General features: G+C 36.7%; 1 protein-coding gene across 1 annotated transcript; it reads right to left on the minus strand.

Annotated features, from left to right (window-relative positions):
• Positions 1-550: 550 nt before the first annotated feature.
• Positions 551-18,608, minus strand: LOC113230915 (E3 ubiquitin-protein ligase DCST1). Its single transcript, XM_026465025.1, has 12 exons — positions 18,332-18,608; positions 16,320-16,439; positions 15,121-15,292; positions 14,164-14,301; positions 11,292-11,541; positions 10,502-10,618; positions 9,169-9,420; positions 6,408-6,620; positions 5,210-5,418; positions 4,445-4,587; positions 3,938-4,057; positions 551-717 (listed from the first exon to the last, which is right to left on the minus strand). The coding sequence occupies exons 1-12, from the start codon at positions 18,582-18,584 to the stop codon at positions 551-553; spliced, it is 2,154 nt and encodes a 717-aa protein (XP_026320810.1). The 5' UTR covers positions 18,585-18,608.
• Positions 18,609-19,151: the final 543 nt, after the last annotated feature.

The raw sequence follows: 19,151 nt of genomic DNA on the forward strand, positions 1-19,151 counted from the left end.
CACACCATATTAATCAGTGTATTTCCTGAGTTTTAATATATATTTTTTCCAAAGTGATTGATTAAACCATTAAACCATTAGAGATAGTATACACAGACTACTAAGGGTCGTATTCCAGAACTCTACTCAATGCTCAAGTCAGGATTTGAGCAGACTTGAGTATGATTTCAAGCACTGGAAATACGACCCCAATGGCAAGGACTTGAGTATGATTTCGAGTGCTCACTGCAATACTCAAGTCCTGACTAGGAATACGACCAGTGAACTACTATAGTATACTCAATTTTTTTTTAATTTTCACCAATTTGGATAGGCAAAGGTTTTACCATACAGCCTCTTCATAAAAATTTTATCTTTCATTGATATACACTCTAAGTCTCTTCCACTCTAAACACTGTTTTTCGCAATAAATACGTGAGTTATAAGGTAGTTTATTTAGTTAATATTTCTGAATCTCGCGGCAGTCTTCTACTTTAAAAGTACTCGACAACGAAGTTTCTAAGAAGGCAAATAGACTCTTCGGACTCAAGAAGCGTCTTTATACAAACTATCAATATCGAGGATGAACTTCGTCAGAAAAAGAATCCACATCGCTAAGTTCGGCCAAGCCAGGGTCACAAGCCAAGCAGCGTTGGTCGATATAATTCCAACACTCCGTGCAGTATATGAATGGACACTTTGCTGAATAACACATGTGCCATTTTTTCTTTCCTTTGTCTGAAATAGAGCAGGTGTTGAAATATTTTCTATACGGAATGTTTTTTGACAAACGCGCAAGAGGTAAAGCGATATCTGAAGGGCTAGCACGACAGGACGCGACTTGCGCGAGTGCTAGTGCTACAGCTATAACATTGTGGCCAAGCGTGGTCCATTTTTTAACCGACTTCGAAATAAGGAGGTTCTCGATTCGACTATATTTTTATTATGTGCCAAACAATCACATAAATGACCTGTGTGTCCTGTTTATCAAACTTACAAGGCTTGTATTACAAGCATTTTTCCTGGGATTTTTTTTTATTATTACGAACATGCGTTTATCAAAACTTCAAAAAAAAGGACGAGGTTCTCAATTCGACTGTATTTTTAATATGTGCCAAACAATCACACAAATGACTTGTGTGCCCTGTTTATTAAAACTTACTACAATTGTATTACAAGTACTAGTATTTTTCTTGTGAAAATTTTCTTTATTAGCAACATGCGTTATTCAACTATACGTCTAAATTACAGGCTACAGTGTAATTATTTATTTCACAAGTATATTTTTCACATTTATTATCGTGATTTTCTTTCAAAAGTTTGAAAGTATTCTTTGTAACTTACAACATGTAGAAAACCATAGATTTAGTAAATATAGCTTAGACTATGGAACTTACAACATGTAGAAAACCATAGATTTAGTAAATATATTCAATTATATAATTTTTATTATTATATTATATATTCAATTTTGTGAATTATTCGCATGAATTATAATGAAATGGACAAAAACATTGACAGTGAGAACAATTAAGTATCGATTAAAATGCGTCGCTGCGGCATTAAGGGGTGCGGCAGTAGAAAAGACGGAAATCAACCAAATATTACATTACACACGTTAACACACGTGTTAACATGTGTTATTTTTTGTCTATAAATTATACAATATCCGAAATATCTCATGTAATTAGACTCATTTAAGTAGTTTATTCATAAGTCTTGCCGAATTTTGCTTTGGTTACTGTAGATTGCCCGTTTGTTAGTATATTTTGATGATTGTTGATAACGATTATTTTGAGATAGTTTTTTTTTATTATTATTTTTATTGTTAAAGTTTACCTACAAATGAAAAAAGAAAGAATGGTTAGAAATTATAGGATTGCCGAACATAAACATTGGATCAAATATAATCTTCGTTTGTTCGCTCCATTTTGAAGAGTCAAATTTTAATAGAGCTTTGAATGTAACTAAATTACATGATAATGCAATTCCATCGTCGAATTTATTGGTAAATAATTTTATATTTAATTTTGAGTAAACAAGAGACATTGCTAGGCATTCTTAGTTCATTAAAACCATCCACTCGTTTTCGACTTTTCCCCACTGACAACTCTAACATTATATAACATATATTAGATGCACTGACATAATAATTATAGGCGCCCAATAATAAATAGCAGCAGCTGTAATAACTTGTCATCCATATAGTTTCAATGTAAATGATAACTGACAGCGACCAACATGTGGGCAGCTACACAATACTCATCTACAATGGCCGTTTGTAATGCTCTTTTTCAAACTTGTCGAGCGTATAGAAAGCAGCACACTTGTATATCAATTTGCTGCGCTCGCGTTGGCCTAGCCTCTACCAATATGTATTGCAAGAATGCTTGTTTACTCTACAGCCAACACTACAGCCAAATATTTCTAGAATGTTAATTGAAATGCAGAATATGCAGACAACAAATGCTGTTACCAATACATATACATATACAAAACAGCTTAAACTACTTGAAAACCTTTTAACAAAAATCTAATATCAGTTTTGAGATTAGAAATGCATAGAGATCTCCTGATTATAAATTCAAAATAATAATAAAAATAATTAAACATTTTAATCATACTTTGATTACAGTAAACCATACAAATTACAAACATAACAAAAAAAAACAGTTTCAACATTCAAGCCATACATTTGCATATCGATATTGAGTTATCGATGATTATGGTACAACACTAAAGAAATCCGCCATTGTGGTGGACATCTTTTGTTTAGGTAGGGACGTTTATTCCGTAGATAGGGCAGCTCCTTTCCTTTATTTTTTTCTATCCTCTAGGTATATAGGTACTAAAACTATGGGAACATCGGGTATATAACCAGAAATAGAGACGAAATATGCGAAATGTCATTTAATTTGTTTGAAAATTATATACTCGATGTATGGGAATTACTTTGTGGCTTCTTTTTTAAGTTCCCATTTAGAGTAGGCAAAAGACTATATAACCATTCAGCCATACGTAGTCAAAGACTATATAACCATTCAGCCATATGTTTAAGTAGAATTTAATGAGCCAAGGGATTAAAAAAAGTAGCAAAAAAAAATGACGGAATTCTGGTTTCTGGTTTCAGTATAAATCTACAATTAAGCGTTCAAGTTTACAAGTCCTATAGATTTTTTTGATAAACATAATTTCCACCATGTAAAAACATTCTTGTAAAAATTAATAAAAACACCTTGTAAAAAATTGTGAATATGTAGATGTAAGTTTTGATAAACGGGGCACAGCTGCACAGGTTTTAAACTAGGGAATACTACAGGTTTGCTTTGTGTTATGAGTTCCAGAGCAAAATAAAGTATCTATTATTCCGGCAGCGCATCTCGTTTTACTGTATAAAATACGTCCCCGAAGGAAAAATGAATTAAATACGCTTTTCTAAGGGCCTAAACCACTGAAACACCAGGGGTGGCCTTCTTACCACGGCGTGTTTATGCGAAACGTAAAACAGGCTACGGGCCGTGTGAAGCCGCCTTTAGGTAATGCTTTTCGCCAGAAACGCTTATAAGAAAGAGTCTGTGATTCATCTCTTCTTGAGACGTATTGTATACGGAAAAACGGGATACGTCACCGGAATATTTCCGGATCGAACTTGAGACCTACTCACCTTGCGCCTGCAATGCAAACCGCTGGGTTATCGAGGCCGTTATGGTACGTATAATTAAAGTACCATAATACGTACCATAGTACGTATGATTAAGCTATACAGTTTTATTTAATGTGTTATTTTATATAGAAACTCTTCAAAATTACACGGTTACATCAAACTGAACTCCTGTTTAATATCGTCGTTATTTCCAAATGCTAATGCCAAAAGAGCATGAATTTACATCATTGCGATTAGTGTTATAAGAACTATGTACGCACAAACCCCGTATTAAGTTAAATATTTCTAACTTACTGGGTGGATTTCTCGGTTCAGTCTCTCCACAAACCGGGCAACTCATTCTCGCCGCGGGGAAAATCTTTAACCACCCAAGTAGCTGGGGAAACTTCATGCGTAAACTTAGCAAGTTTTCGCCTGTAAGTATATTTTCCTAGCTTAAGTAACCACCAAAGACTTGTGTTCTCTCATGGTGTACATATCGACACAAAGATGTATCAGTGTATAGCCTGTACTCCAAGACATCGAGCTCAATAAACGACATTTTGGTTCTGTGAACAGACTTATGCATACGGTAGTAAAATGTCAAAGTAATTTCAACTTTGATATCTAATTCATACGTTGAAGTTTTGATTAAAAATGACCAATTTAATTTAAAGTCAACACCAAATTTTGTTTGTTGTGTTGGTGATTCGGTTCCACATAAGATTTTTCAATACAAATTTTGCAATGAAAGTTTCTCTTTAAAATGATAATGTTGGCATCTCAGGGAACAGATTGTTCCTAATTTGCAAATTTTGATACCTGAAAGATAGTACGCTCGTACGACTTGCACGGCTTTTTTTCTGAGCGTTTTCTGCATCTTCATACGTTTCTTAAGAATATCGTTGTACAAATGAAGGATGCGCTGCTTTTCGCGACGACGGTAGTACCAGCTGCAAATTAGTCTAAACAAAGACTTATTAATTTAGTTTCACATGTATACATTTTTTCGTCCTAAGATTTTTTTATAACATCAAGTCGTGCGCCTGATGTTAAGCTACACGCCTGTCCGTAACAGTTTCAGTGCCACTCAGAGCTTTAAATTGCAAAGATCTGAGCGGCACTGCCACTGCGCCAGTCGCCCTGAGACGTAAGTTGACAAGTCCCAAGTGCCTGTAATTTCACCAGCACCCTTACCCTTCAAGACCGGAACACAGTAATGCTGATATTACTGCTGGCAGCAGAAATAGGTAAGGAAAGAAGCGAGATAGTAAAAAACAAAACAGTTATTAACACAGAAAATGGGGCTTTCTTCGCACATATGAGGGTTTAGAAATCTGTCTCCATTCTCTAGGCAATAAGTTTATTTGAATTAGCGCGTTTGTGCCTTGCATCCGATTTGTATTCATTTCGAATACGAGAAATGACGGTCCGAAATATCATAGTGATAATTTTATCTCTAGGTATACAAGCTATATTCGAATTTTCTCGGATTCGAATGGGACACAGCGCACAAACGACATCCGAAATGCGCAAACGCGCTAATTCTATTTTATAGTTTCCGATTTATGGTTATGACAAAGATACCTGCTCAATCGCATTGTATAAGGGTTCATATATAACAAGAGTTGTATCCAGAGATATCCTCCATAAATTTTGAGAAAGAAAACAGGAGGCATAAGACTGGGCGCCGGCAGACACTGTCTATTTGTCACTGCATTCCGATAACGGGGCTGCTTCTTAACCCCTTCAATAACATTGCGTATTATCTTCGCAAGGAGACCTGTGCCCTTAACCTAGAGCAATAACTTGATAATAATGAACTGATCTAAGCATAGTAGGTAAGTATAAGATTATATCTTAAGACTGCACCTATACTGTGTGTCTCGAGATAGTATCTCGCGTTCAACACTGCAATATTTAAATCTTAGACTGCTAACAGATTGACTGCATGTTTGCAGTTAATGCGTGAAGTTGTAATCAACTTCATGCAGCTGAGACTACGACTGTATGAAGTTGATAACGACTTTACGCATTAACTGTATGCAGTCGATCTCGGCTGCATGAAGTCTGTTTCAATTGCATGCAGTTATTGCGTCAAGTTGTTATCAACTTCAAGCAGTTGACGTCTCGTATAACGACTTCACGCTTTACTTTACTGCATGCAGTCGAAACCGACTTCATGCAGCCGAGATCGATTGCATGCAGTTAGTGCGAGAAGTCGTTATCAACTTCATGCAATAACTGCAAATATGCAGTCAATATGTTAGCAGCTTAATCTCTGTCGGCGTTTCCGCGTCTCGAGAACAAAAAAAATCAAGATTTGGTGCAGTGTCGAAAATCCCGGGAAAGAGACTTGAGACTATTTCAAAAGTTTCCGTACTTATAAGCTGGGCCTTTAGGCAGTCGAAACACGAGATTTTAATCAAGTTCCTTTTTAACTCAAATTATAAAATGAAAAATTACATAAAAACGTTTTTCATTTATATAGTGGACAGATTACCTATACTCACAAATTATATTAAGCGCCACTGTACAGTGTTGCCATGTCTAAGTAACTAGAATAAAAAAAAATACTGTTGGTTTAGTAAATTTTTAATACTGTCCAATTAAGTGATTTAAGTTTCAAAAGTCTCGAATACTCCCGAGAATAAAAACACCAGTATCTAGTGTCTAGAATGTCATAAAAACGCCGAGAATCGCGAAATTTCCGAGATCGAGGTCCCTATCTCTGACGTATGGAACTCTGGTTATGTCCACTTCATACATTAGTCTATAGTTTTACCTCAACCTGCATATCATGGTGAGCGTCTTCAGCAACGTCCATTTCGGCATGTTGCCGAACTACATCCAGTGCCTCGAAGAAGAGCCTATCCAGCATAACAAAAGTTGTAGCGGTTATCATCTCCAATAAAACTTTCAGAATCTGCACTAATAGTTTGTCGCAGTCTACATTGTATGCTAAGGAATGTACGTCTATGTACTTCCTTCTTTCCATCTAGAAAGATGAATTGACAACATTTATTTCTCTCGTATGAGAATTGCAATATCTGAAGTGTATTCGATAAAGATGCTCGAAAGTCCAAAATATGACGCCACTATCGACTGTGCGCGCTACATCTTTAATTGGACTATACTCTATGTACAGTCAAAGGCAAAAGATACATACCTACCGTTTACAAAAGTTAGTATTATAGAGGTATAAACAAGCAAATATTATTATAATTAGTATTGCCACACTCTTCTTTGTATTTAAATTATTTTAGAAATAGAAATAGAAATAGAAACCATTTATTGTAACGCCACATTATAAAAAAAAAAACACAAAAACAAAGACTAATATAACTAAAACAGAAATAACACAAAGAACAGCGTAAAAACATTTCAACAACAAGTTACATAGTACTATACTGACATGTGTGCGGCTGTGGCGTGTACAAAAGGATCCCATTCAGCTAAAGTCACAACCAAGGCTAGGTTGTGACGCTGGTTTTCAATGGGCCCTAGCCGAGTGAGTGAAAGTGACGGACGTATGAGTCCCGAAACAGAAAATAAAATAAAATAAACTACGTAAATACTTATATCATGGGTGTGTATAGTGTTATTGCAGTGTGTACTCTTATATCGAATAAATACTTACATAATCTTTGCACTATATACATATAGGTATAAGTGTGTGTAGTGTGAAAACAAATCAATAAAATATTTAATACATATTCAAAGTACATTACTTCAAATGTATTAAACAAGATTATCTATTTTCGTAAAATAAAAGTTCTTTGACTTCAACATTAAACAACTCATGTTCTTACGCAGTTACTATAATTATCATATAATGCTATGTGAATTAACATGTTTAAATGTTTATGATTATTAAGTTAAATAAAAATATACAATTAAAATAACGTATCACTGTTATAAATATCATTCCATTATCATATTTTATTAGAAGTAATTCAATTGACTCTAAAAAAATTAAAATAAAAGATATAGGAGAGCAAAATCCGCCATATTTGACACTAGTAATAAGATGTTGTGAACTTGTGATCAAGAAGGAAATATTAACGTAGATGTTTTTATTGTGCTTTGAACTGTAATTTACTAATTTATTAACAAAACTACGAGTCATTATCTGTTTTTCATGAATCTGTTAGCTGCACGGGCGCCGAACGAGTTACGAGAGAAGCGCGGGGAGGGGTCCCTAGCTAACACAATATAACAAGACGCGACCACAAATTAGAAATGTATAGTAGGACGCGACTCGCTCATTTGAAGGCCTAATCTAATTAGGACTAGTGAATTACAATGCGCTATAATGTGCAGTTTTATATACCATTATGCTTATTATTCTAAGCCATTATGTAAGTATAACGATTCAATAATTTCGCTTTTGACTTTTACAAATGACTACTAATTGTATAATGATTAATGAATTACTTGTAATATAACATTAAACTTATATTAATTAAATTGTGTAATATTTAAAAAAAAGAGAAAAAAAATAGATTGTGTTTGATAAATAGGCAGATAATTATTAACTAACATTTACAGGGAAAACGGACACAAGATTAATGTCGCAAAGGTGAATGATTCGCCTGCTTCATACCGCGACCACAGCAATGTTTGCGATAACAGCTGCCGCACACCGACGCCATAAGCCGAAACCAGTGCTGTAAGTGTAAAAGTGAATTGAGAGTGTACTTTTTTGTTTATGTAAAAGATATTTTTTGTAATTGATTTTAAACGTATGCACCGACTTCAGACTACGGAGTGATGGCGGCAGCAAGACGTTCCAAATCTTTGCGGCAGTAAATTGGATGACCTTGGATTCACGTCCTTAACAAAACCTTTTAAGTATATAACCAGAAATAGAGACGAAATGTCATTTAGTACATATGAAAAACAGTCTTCACTCGCTAGAATAAGTAAGTACCTGGTTATCGTCGCTTCACTGTGAACCGACGCGTTCCGCTCGCGACAAGCTGGCGATTCACGTACACTATGATTTTTGGTAACATAACATGCAACAGTTACGGTTACAGCTGGTTAGTGAATACCAGGCTGTATATCAAGGGTACGATATAAGGCTACTCCCTGACGGACTGCAAGCGTGAAGTCGATATACACAACATTATGCCTTCGAAATCGTTTGCAAGCAGCGGATACTGCAAACAATTATCGCCGCCCGCCTAGCTCAGGAGCACAGTGTATTTGTTGAATTTGAAATGGATACTTAAAAAATTCGTAAGAATGTCAATTCTCAGACTTTCCTTCACGTCAACTGCAGCCGACGACGCTTGTAGTTGAACTGCAGACATGCAGACAATCTGATAGAAATTAAATTTAATCTTATACAGATTCTGAATAACTCGTGTGTAATTATGAAATGTCCATGAGGATTTAAGGAGATATTGCGGTCTGTATTTTTTACCGTCGACTGTACTATATCTATCTAGACTTCTTCATAAAGAAAAACTATGTAATTTTGAATAATAGACGGAATTCTAGTCGTTTGTTTGGAGTCTATCGTACGTAAGAGTGCATACTTTCTTCAGCGGTAACAATGTTAACTGTTCCTTATTCCTTCGTCTTTCGTCAATCAACTTGAAATATCCAGTAATGTACACGTTATCAAACTCGATTCGCGTCAGGTATGTGTCATGGTAGCTCCCTGCTGCAATTATGATGCGTAGAAAGAGTAGCGCAACTAATATATTCACTATGTGAATTACTGTACGCATCACTATGTCTTTTTCTTCGAATGCGTGCATCACTCGTTCACCAGTTTCCTTTGCATCCTGGTCGTGAAAAGGTAAAGTTCGATGTTACTTATGGTGGTATACGATTTTACTCGTTGTGAATGCCTTCTGGTAAATTGCTTATCTGGGACCGGCCAATTGGACGAAGCGTAAGTGCTAATTATAGGTATCGTTAGAGGGACGCCGTGATAGCGGACCTGCGCGAACTCCAAGCTGATGATTACCGAGAGACAGAATCTCGTTTCAGAGGTCAAGACACATTTTGGGTTGCACACATTTACTAGCAGTAGAGTTTCTTGTGAGATTTCGACTAGGGAAGTACTGCCACCTTACTTATTTCAGTTCAGCCGCCAAGCAGTAAAGCGAGTATTGCTGCGTTCCGGTTTTAAAGTGCTGGGTAAATTATAGGCTCATGGAACTTGTAAAGTTATGTCTCAGGGTGCAGGGCGCAGTCGCAGCGCCCCTCAGATCTTTGCAGTTTAAAGCTCTGAGTGGCATTGCAACTGCTATGTACAGGCGTACCGCTTACCACCAGGCGCACGACTTGTTCTTCGCTTCACAACTTGTTGTTCCCCTTGGTATCATTAAAAACCACAAACTTTAAATCCTGGCGCCCATTGACGGGATGTCTCGACAGGGAATCCTTCGGCATCCCTACACGCAAGCGCACACTGATGGCAATCATGCCGCGGTATCGGTACGCGTCTAACGCCTAAGCGTCCTTAGGCATGGCGAAGCATTCCGTTGCGACGCGACATCGTACTCGCGCCAGCCCTCGCCCCGCATGGGTGTTCGGGGCGAGGGGATGCATGTACACATAGTCGCAGTTGGCCTTACGGAGCATCCCGAAGGCTGCCGAAGCATCCCCAAGGCTGCCTAGGCACTCCGGAGGCTGCCGACTCGGCGTCCCTAAGCATACCGCAGCTTTATTTTGCAGCTACGATCATTATCATTGAAATTGCAAGTATAGTGTCGTAATGTTAAGGTATATAAAAAAATAATATAAAATAAATAAATAAATATTACTATTCACGTAAAAATCTGTCCCGGCAGTGGGCGCGAGGCTATTAGGCGAATAAAAGACAATCAGAACATGTGTGGCCAAGAGTTGACTAAGTACCTGTATATCTTCCACCTGTTGAGTCTTGTTCAGTCTCCCCTTGAGCTTCACATCACGTTTCATTTCCCTCTTAACTTTTTCTAGGGTCAAGAAGCCTTCTCCTAAACCGGAGTCAATCTAGAAATGAATTTTGGTTAAGTTTTGTCGAGGTAACGAACAATTTTCTGTTGGTTTTCAACCCCTGATGCAAAAAGAGAGGATAAGTTTGAAGCTTTGACCTGATGTCGTCTGTGGCGTCGTATCTCCCAAACGTAGGGACTGATCTCGAAGCGATTTCTTTTTCCGGATTGTTCTTTGCTGTGTTTGATGAACATCTGTACGGCTATTTAAAGATCATCACCCCTTTTCTCCATTACTGTTGGGATCTCAAGCATTTAATGTGTCGAGGAATATCTTTGTGTTTGTGTGTAAGTGGAGGTTCTCAATTCGACTGTATTTTTTTGTATGTATGTTACGCGATTACTCCGGCATTTGTGAACCGATTTTGATGATTATTTATGTATTGGAAAGAGGGTACCTTAGTATTGGTCCCATTTAAATTTGAAGAAAATATCCCACCTCTAAGGGTGCGAAATTAGGGGATGAATCCGGTTTCGCGCACTTTCCGATAACCAATTTCAATAAAACTTGCTCAATTATAGCTATGTAATTCCAAGAACTTTGAGGTTGTTTTATTTATAAAATAGATTACTTATATTTTGCTTGCGAGGTACGATTTATAATAAAAGGGCAAGAGAATAAAGTGGCTGAATTTTTTGTGTCATACTAGTGAAGAAAAGAATTAACATACACGACAATTAACATCACAAACATCAGGTTCCATGTGATTCAAGAAGTTGCAAATTCTTGTAATCTTCATAGGCCAGCAGAGAAACCATGAGGCGAATCGCGGCACTCTGTTCGTACACTGCTCGTAACCCTCTTGGAATGTTTGCACGCAACTGGTGATTGCACGAGAAAGGATGGCTTCGCAGCGGTATTCTAGCTTCCGAAGATATTTCTTTTGATAAATTTTCTCTATATCGTCTTTTTTCTTTATTCTGAAAGATAATCAAAACAGCAGACACGAGTAAAATCATCAACTTAGGCCGTGTGCTGACTTGTCAGTGTGGTAGCGGTGTAGCGGCGGCGGCAGTATTGGTACGCTCGGTATACGCAGCTTAGAATACGCGGTTTGGACACGAGCGCCGCGCCAATTACGAAGCGCACATTGAAATATAAGCGCTTTGTTAGCTTTCGGTACTACGCATACCGAGCGTACCTACGCCGCACTACTATCGCACCGACTAATCAGGAAACGGCCTTAGGATTATAATAAAAAGTAAACTGATCGAACACTCAGAATAAATTCCTTCGATCCGGCCGAATTCGATCCGACGTCTTCTAGCATACCGTGCCAGACGCTAGGTATATCAACTAAGCCACGGAACGAACCAGCAGACTTCACGAATTTTTCTGTGTTTGTTGTCGTGTCTTTGTATTTGGCTTTTTCAACGACTTTTTTGCCGTAGCGCCATCTATGAGAAATCTTAAGTATTTCCAGCCCTAGCTAGAGATATCGCTATTAATTGTATTTTATTTTTTATGTCAAATTACTCCACTAGTTTGTTATAATTATTAATACAAAGATCGAACACAGAAAAAAAGCCTTCGATCCGGCCGACGAGATACTTGAGATTTCTGATAGATAGGGCTACGGCTAAAAAGTCGTTGAAAAAACCAAATACAAAGACACGACAACAAACACTTAGAAAAATTCGTGAGGTACGTCGGTTCGAATCCGGCCGGATCGAAAGATTTTTTTCTGGGTCTTCGATCTTTGCAACTAGTGGAGTAATTTCACATAAAAAATAATTGAATATCAATTCAATAAAATTTAAAAAGTAAACTGGTTATACACTCTGACTTTTATTTGTTTGAAAACAAACATACGCGATTTTAGATCCGAAAAAAGGTTTGATCTACAATGTGTAGCAGTCGCGGAGACCTAAGAAATCGATATAAATAACTCTCACTGTTAACAAAATACCTATAAGCTTGTCATAATTAACACATTTTTTGCATTTCGGTAACTTACGAGATATTGGCACCTAAAGTTTTTTTCCTAGTAAAAAATGACAATTACACTTATGATTATGGTTAAGGGTCGATCTCGTCTCAGCCCGAATTAAAATTGTTTCCCGTATTGAATCGGTTCAATTGCGCGGGTCGAGCGACAGATACACTGGCTTTATTTCAGAATTTACTTTTTTACAAACAAAGTTAAAGCCATTTGAAAAATGTATATCGTATGCTTTACGTGTTCTATTTAGTTCAGTTGATATAAAAGAAATCACTGGTATATATAAAGTATCTATTGAATACAGAGTTTTCTTGTAAAATTTCGAGGTACGCTTGTAACTTTTTTTCTATCGTTACAATTTTTAAGAATCGTGTTTTCACACCGTATAGTAATCAGTGTGTATCCTCAATTTTACTGTATATTTTTCCAAAGTGATTGATTCAACACTCACTGTTATGCGAAATCTACCAAAGCCATTTGAGGTTATTATTAAAAATGGAACGAAATAAGATATTAAAAAAACCGATTAAATGAGACCCGCTGATCCCGGATATACAACTCGAATTTCGCTAAAAAAATCGATTACGTTAGTTAGGGCAGGGAAGGCGGTAATATTATAATAAGTATGTATTAAGACAAGTAGTAGAACTCCCGCCTGTTTGGCGCATCAATATTTCGCTCGGTGCAATAGGGTTGTCACATTATTATTTTAGTTGTACCTACAGGTTATAAAGATAATTAAAAAAAAAAGATATTCATTACAGTACCCTTCCTGCTATACTGAAGTCCAATGCAACATTAACACGTTGATATGTTTAGATCAGTATTAGTATCTCGACAATGTGAGTGTAATCATGAAATATAAATGAAATACGAGTTTGTATATACATAACGATACATTTATAAATAAAAAATTATGAATTTGACACAGAAAAATATTTTAAATGTTTTAAACAGCGATAGAACGAACTTTTCCTGTAATTAAAAGCGCGTGCGACTCGCGCTGTGCAACTCGAGTGCACCGCGAGATTACTGCTGCTACGTTTGCATGAAGTTAACGACTTGTCTTAGAATTTTAATTTTATAATTTTTTCACAATGTTTTTACAGTCACTAATTATTTTATTTTTGTAATCTACATAACATTCGCGTCGATACTAACACAAAATGCACACTACATTAACTTCACAATGTTTTTTCTTTTAGTGCATTGTAACGCGCTACCCTGGAAGGTGGTGGCTGAAAATCAGTGCTTTGCTTTTGGGCAAATTTTGCACTGACCCACGAACTTATTGGCTTGCTACAGCACACACAAGCTGTTGATCACTAGGTTAGTATAATTTCTCTTTAATTAAATTTTTTGCCGTTTGTTCTCATTTTAATTTCTTTAATTTTGATTTCTGTGTTTCTCTTTTAATCCATTTACTGTATTATATTATTGTGTGTGTGATGCAGCACAATAAACATTTTATCTATCTATCTATGTATCTTATTAAATTATTATACTACGCTAATATAATAATATGGATTACTTCTTAGTGCAATACAATACGAAAGAGCATGACGTTATCAAATAAAACAAATTATGTAATTTCACTTACTCGTACTTAGCGTCTATGTTTCCAGATCGATTAACGCTGAGTATGTAGTCGACGCCCTGGTTAAAGTCACGGCTCAAATGTATTTCCTGATCAGCTAAAATCTCTTGTTCAATTGGCAGTGTTACTTCTTGGAAGGACCTATGTTTAAATTGGAAACTTTGAGTAGTCTTGCAACCTGAGAACCTCTACATCACTAGTCGAAAATTCAGTTGCATGGTACCGCGATTTAATTTAACTAAGGTAAACGATTATTTTATTGTGAACTGTGTGTGTTTTTGATTGTGATTGAGTAGTGATTCCGGCGAATTTGTTAAGATTATCATTTTCGTAAGTTTAAAATCTGCATTAAAATTAAAAGTAGGTACTATAATTGAAAAGACATGTTTGTAATTGAAGACTACGCGTTAGTTAAAGATGTATGGAAATTCGTGGTAAATTCCATACAAATTTGATTCAAAGTGCATTCTATAGCATTTAAGTTTATTTGAAAAGAGCAAAAGCCTAGAGTTTCTTGCTCGTTCTTCTCAGGGAAGTCAGCACAGTGAAGTGAATGAACAACCGCTTCAAAAATTACGTTTTGAAGTATAAATTTATTTTACCTATGGAATAAATTATTTTTTTACTTTAATGTACTGTTTACATTTAGGCTCAATTTATATTGCGGCGGAACGGGATGGAAGCGAATTTTTGTAACGATATTGTACATAGCATAATGAACTTTATGGTCAATTGTGTAACGTACAAACTATATACGAGCCAAAATCTTCTGCGGAATGCGCGAGCATTCTCGAGTATGCGTATTATGCAGTGTACAATATCGTTACAAAAATTCGCCGCAATATAAATTGAGCCTTACTGTATCTAAATGTAATAAATATTATTATTATTAATCTAAAATCAGGAAGTAAAAGAACCACAAAAAATAAATAAAAATAAAAGGAAGGGAAATTACTAAACCTGAAAGTATCTACTAGTTCTAGTATATCAACATCCAAATCGACAATGGCTTGCTTGAAAGGCTCGCTCAACATGTAATATTTCGACTTAGTCAGGTTGGCCGATAGCTGTGTGCTACAGGCGAACACTCGAACCACTTCCCTCGCGTTTAAACACATATTCTTTATTGGACCTTGGAAAAAGTTCAAATATGCTTTGACAAGTTGAAAGCACGCGAAAACCAAGAAAACTTATTGGCTTTCTGGTATTTAGCGATTGTAAACTTCATATTATACTTCAAATAGAAGCTGAGTATAAGAATGCTTCTTAAGGTTCTTTTTCACCAGGAAGGAGACAAAGATTGAAATTTGTATTGCAAAATTTCAATTATCTCCTAACGCATCTTCGGTAGAAATTATGATTGACGAAGATGTGCGAGACGAGAATTATAATATTTGTTGGTGTAATGATGCTTTTCCATAGGCAAGGCGAGATGAGGATTGAAATCTCACCGGCGGCCTGTCCACCAAAAATTGTCATTAATATGAATTTTTAAATTACGTTTTTCTGCAAATAATTTTAGGGTCGTATTCTAGAACTCTACTCAATGCTCAAGTCAGGATTTGAGTATGGTTTAAAGCACTCGAAATCATACTCAAGTCCCTGCCATTAGGGTCGTATTTCCAGTGCTTATGTTTCCAGTGCAATCCTGACTTGAGCATTGAGTAGAGTTCTAGAATACGACCCGTAGAGTGCCCAGCAATCGAATTTTTAAAATTTATTAACCAAGTCATTTACGTATGGGAAATGTTTGTTCTTTTATTTTTCAAACAAACCAACGTTTCGGGCTTTATAAGTCCCAACCAATTTACTCTATTGGTATTTTTAAATATTTTAATTTTACTAAACACAACCTCAGCGCGATCTCACGATGTCAATTAATATCAATCGCGAGCTTGCGATAGCTAATAATGACAATTTTTGATGGAAATATGGGCCGACGATAACTTTAATTCTCGTCTCGCCTCGCCAGTGGAAAAGCATCATTAAACACTTATTTTCAAACAACTAAATAAAACTTTAAGATTCTGACAAGTTACCAAAGAAAGTTTATTTCATACTATTGTAACAAATGCTCCATTTCTGTTTATAGCTAACAATACTTGACAATTTAGCAAAGAACGTTTATAGGAAAATGAATAACAACATTTAATCTTTACCCGCAATCACATAGGTCAGCACTAGCGCCTTCAATACGCCACGCCCCGGCTTCCCGCAGTACATAGGAATAGTTAGCAGGCATATACACCTCAATTGTCTACACATTGTATTGCCTATACCTAAGACAAAAATAAGAAAACACTAAAAGGTAGTATTTGAAAATAATTATAATGTGTTTAAATTAATACAAAGAACGAACACAAAGAAAAATTCTTTGGACCTGGCAGGACTCGAACCAGTATCTATGCCAAACCAGGGCCACCGCTCCACAGAGTTTTTTTGTATAATATCAAGTGACGAGACGAACAAGTCGTGCGCCTGCTGATAAGCGACACGTATGTCCATAAAAGTTGCAGTGCCACTCAGAACTTTAAATCACAAAGATCTGAGGGGCACTGCCACTGGCCCGACACCCTGAGACATAAGTCGACAAGTCTCTCTTACCCTTCAAAACTGGAACGCAGTAGTAATAACATCACTGCTTGGCGGCAGAAATAGGTAAGGTGGCAGTACTTCCCTGGACGAGCAGGGAATAATAACTCCACCTGCTATAACCTTATGGCTCAATTTACATTGCAGCACAACGGACTGGCAGGTAATTAGTGTAACGAAATTGTACATAGCATAATGAACTTTACGTTTATTGGGTAACGTATAAACTACATAACATACTATACGGTAGCTCCGGGAATTCCTAAGACTGTGTGAAAATTCCACGGGAGACGTGCGACATATTTTTGGCTCGTATGGCCTGTACTCTCGTTCTTCGTCTGACATCCGTTCGAAACAATACTGTCAAATAAGTAATACACGATCGAATTAAAAGATGCAGGATGCGAATGAAGCTTCATACTTGATGTTTTCTTTTAATTTCGCGGGATATGACAGTAATTGTTTCGGGCGGATGTCGGACGAGAGTAAACCTCCTAGTTTGTGCATTACGTAAATTGACAAGTTTATTATACTATTATTACAAAAATTCGCTTCCATTCAATTCCGCGGCAATGTAAGTTAAGGCTTATAACAGATAAAGTGTTTCATTATATTCTGGTCTACCTACTAATTAAAATTGTTAAGAAATAGGCAATAAGCTGTATCAAATGTTTGAGAGAGGATACCGACACCTGTAACACAGGTTATACCTAGCTCAGCAGCTCGATTTTGATTGCCTCTCCCGATCGGAAACTGCATCTTTTCCGAGTCGAGGCGTATAAAGGTATCCAAGCTATCCACACATATCCCGGCCGTGCTCCGTCAGGGGCTCAAAAAAATATCGTTGCGTATATTTTGTATGAACTCGTTCACCCATGTCCGTGTCCGGGACGGGCCCGCAGTTCATTCAAGCTAGCACGCCTCGTCCACGTCCTGGGCACGGCCCTGATGTGTGTGGATAGTCCTTAATTGCGACTCACAACTGGCCGATCGGAAACTTTGACATTTCTAATCGGAACAATAGTTGATTTAACTCACAAATTAGAAAGATATAGTAGGAAACTGGTTCTCTTCTCTCTTTGAAACCCATCTGATTTCGAGACTACTCGGTCGGATCGATTCCAATTTGAAAAAAATCAGGACGCAGGTGTCTGGGACTTCACTACTATGTTGTAACAATAAACATTATTATTATTACTTATTGTTCCAAAAGCAAGTACTTTGGACAAACGCCATTCAAAAGTAATGCTTCTTCAAATTAGGCGCTTGTACAAGCGCTGCAGTGGCGCGACTGTGGCACAGCAACCGCGAGAAGTTTATTAATTATGATTACAAAAGTGACGCGCGCGATTCACGACAGTAGCGCTACAACTGCGCTTCTAAATATTGTATGCAAAATTAGTAGCGGCGCGCGGCAGCAGCGCCACAGTGGTGCTACTGCAGCGCATCTATAAGCGTCGAATTTGAATGCGATCGAAGTCCCTCGAGACTAATAATATCTTGTTGTTGTCTATACTGGTTCAAAAATAATACTCCCAGTAATATTACTAAAAAGGAACACAACTTTAAAGTTACTTACCTAAAAGTAAACCTATGGTCATCATCAAACAGTAGTGCACGTACGGAGGAAAAGGTATTTTAGTAAGCAAACAGTAATAGTAAAGCGTTCCCAATAGAAAACCACCCAAGAAACCACAAGGCTTTGAAAAACATTTTCTTGTGAACAGATAACTTAATAGCGATAGAGGAGAAAATAAACAACTCAATATTTTGTACAGAATGTAGCGGACACAGCGGAATAAAGCTCTAAATAGTATATGTATAATGCACATGTTGATGTACACGTTTCGTAAAAGCGGCTCATAATCACTTTCCATACGCCAGTAAAATATTTTCTATTTATGCGTTGAATAAAAAAATCTTATTTTATACACTACTACTACTTATTTTATACTAGGTCAGAGCTTCCTTCGGCTCCTTCATATATTCTTAAATTTTCCTTAATGGAGGCCACTATATAGGCTTAAGTCAGTGTCAGTTGCGCCAATGTCATTTCTCGTCAACCACGAAAAAAATATAGATTTCAGGACTATGGACATTGTTGATCTAATATTATTTTATTCAATGATCTTTGTATTTGTTAGAAAAAAGTGTTTCCTAAACACTTTTTTATTGGTGATCTCATTGGTGACTATAGTATGTAGATGTTTTGTTGTAGATTCTCATCACACTAAAGTCCACCATCGAAAATCCGCCAAGCGGTAATATGAACATTACCGCATTCCGGTTTTGAAGGATAAGGCTCTGGTGAAATTACAGGCACATGGGACTTGTCAACTTGTCTCAGGGTGACAGGCATAGTGGCAGTGCTCCTTAGATCTTTGCAATTTAAAGCTCTG

This window comes from Hyposmocoma kahamanoa, unplaced genomic scaffold (assembly GCF_003589595.1).
Source record: "Hyposmocoma kahamanoa isolate Upper Pololo Valley unplaced genomic scaffold, ASM358959v1 64, whole genome shotgun sequence".
NCBI lineage: Eukaryota > Metazoa > Arthropoda > Insecta > Lepidoptera > Cosmopterigidae > Hyposmocoma > Hyposmocoma kahamanoa.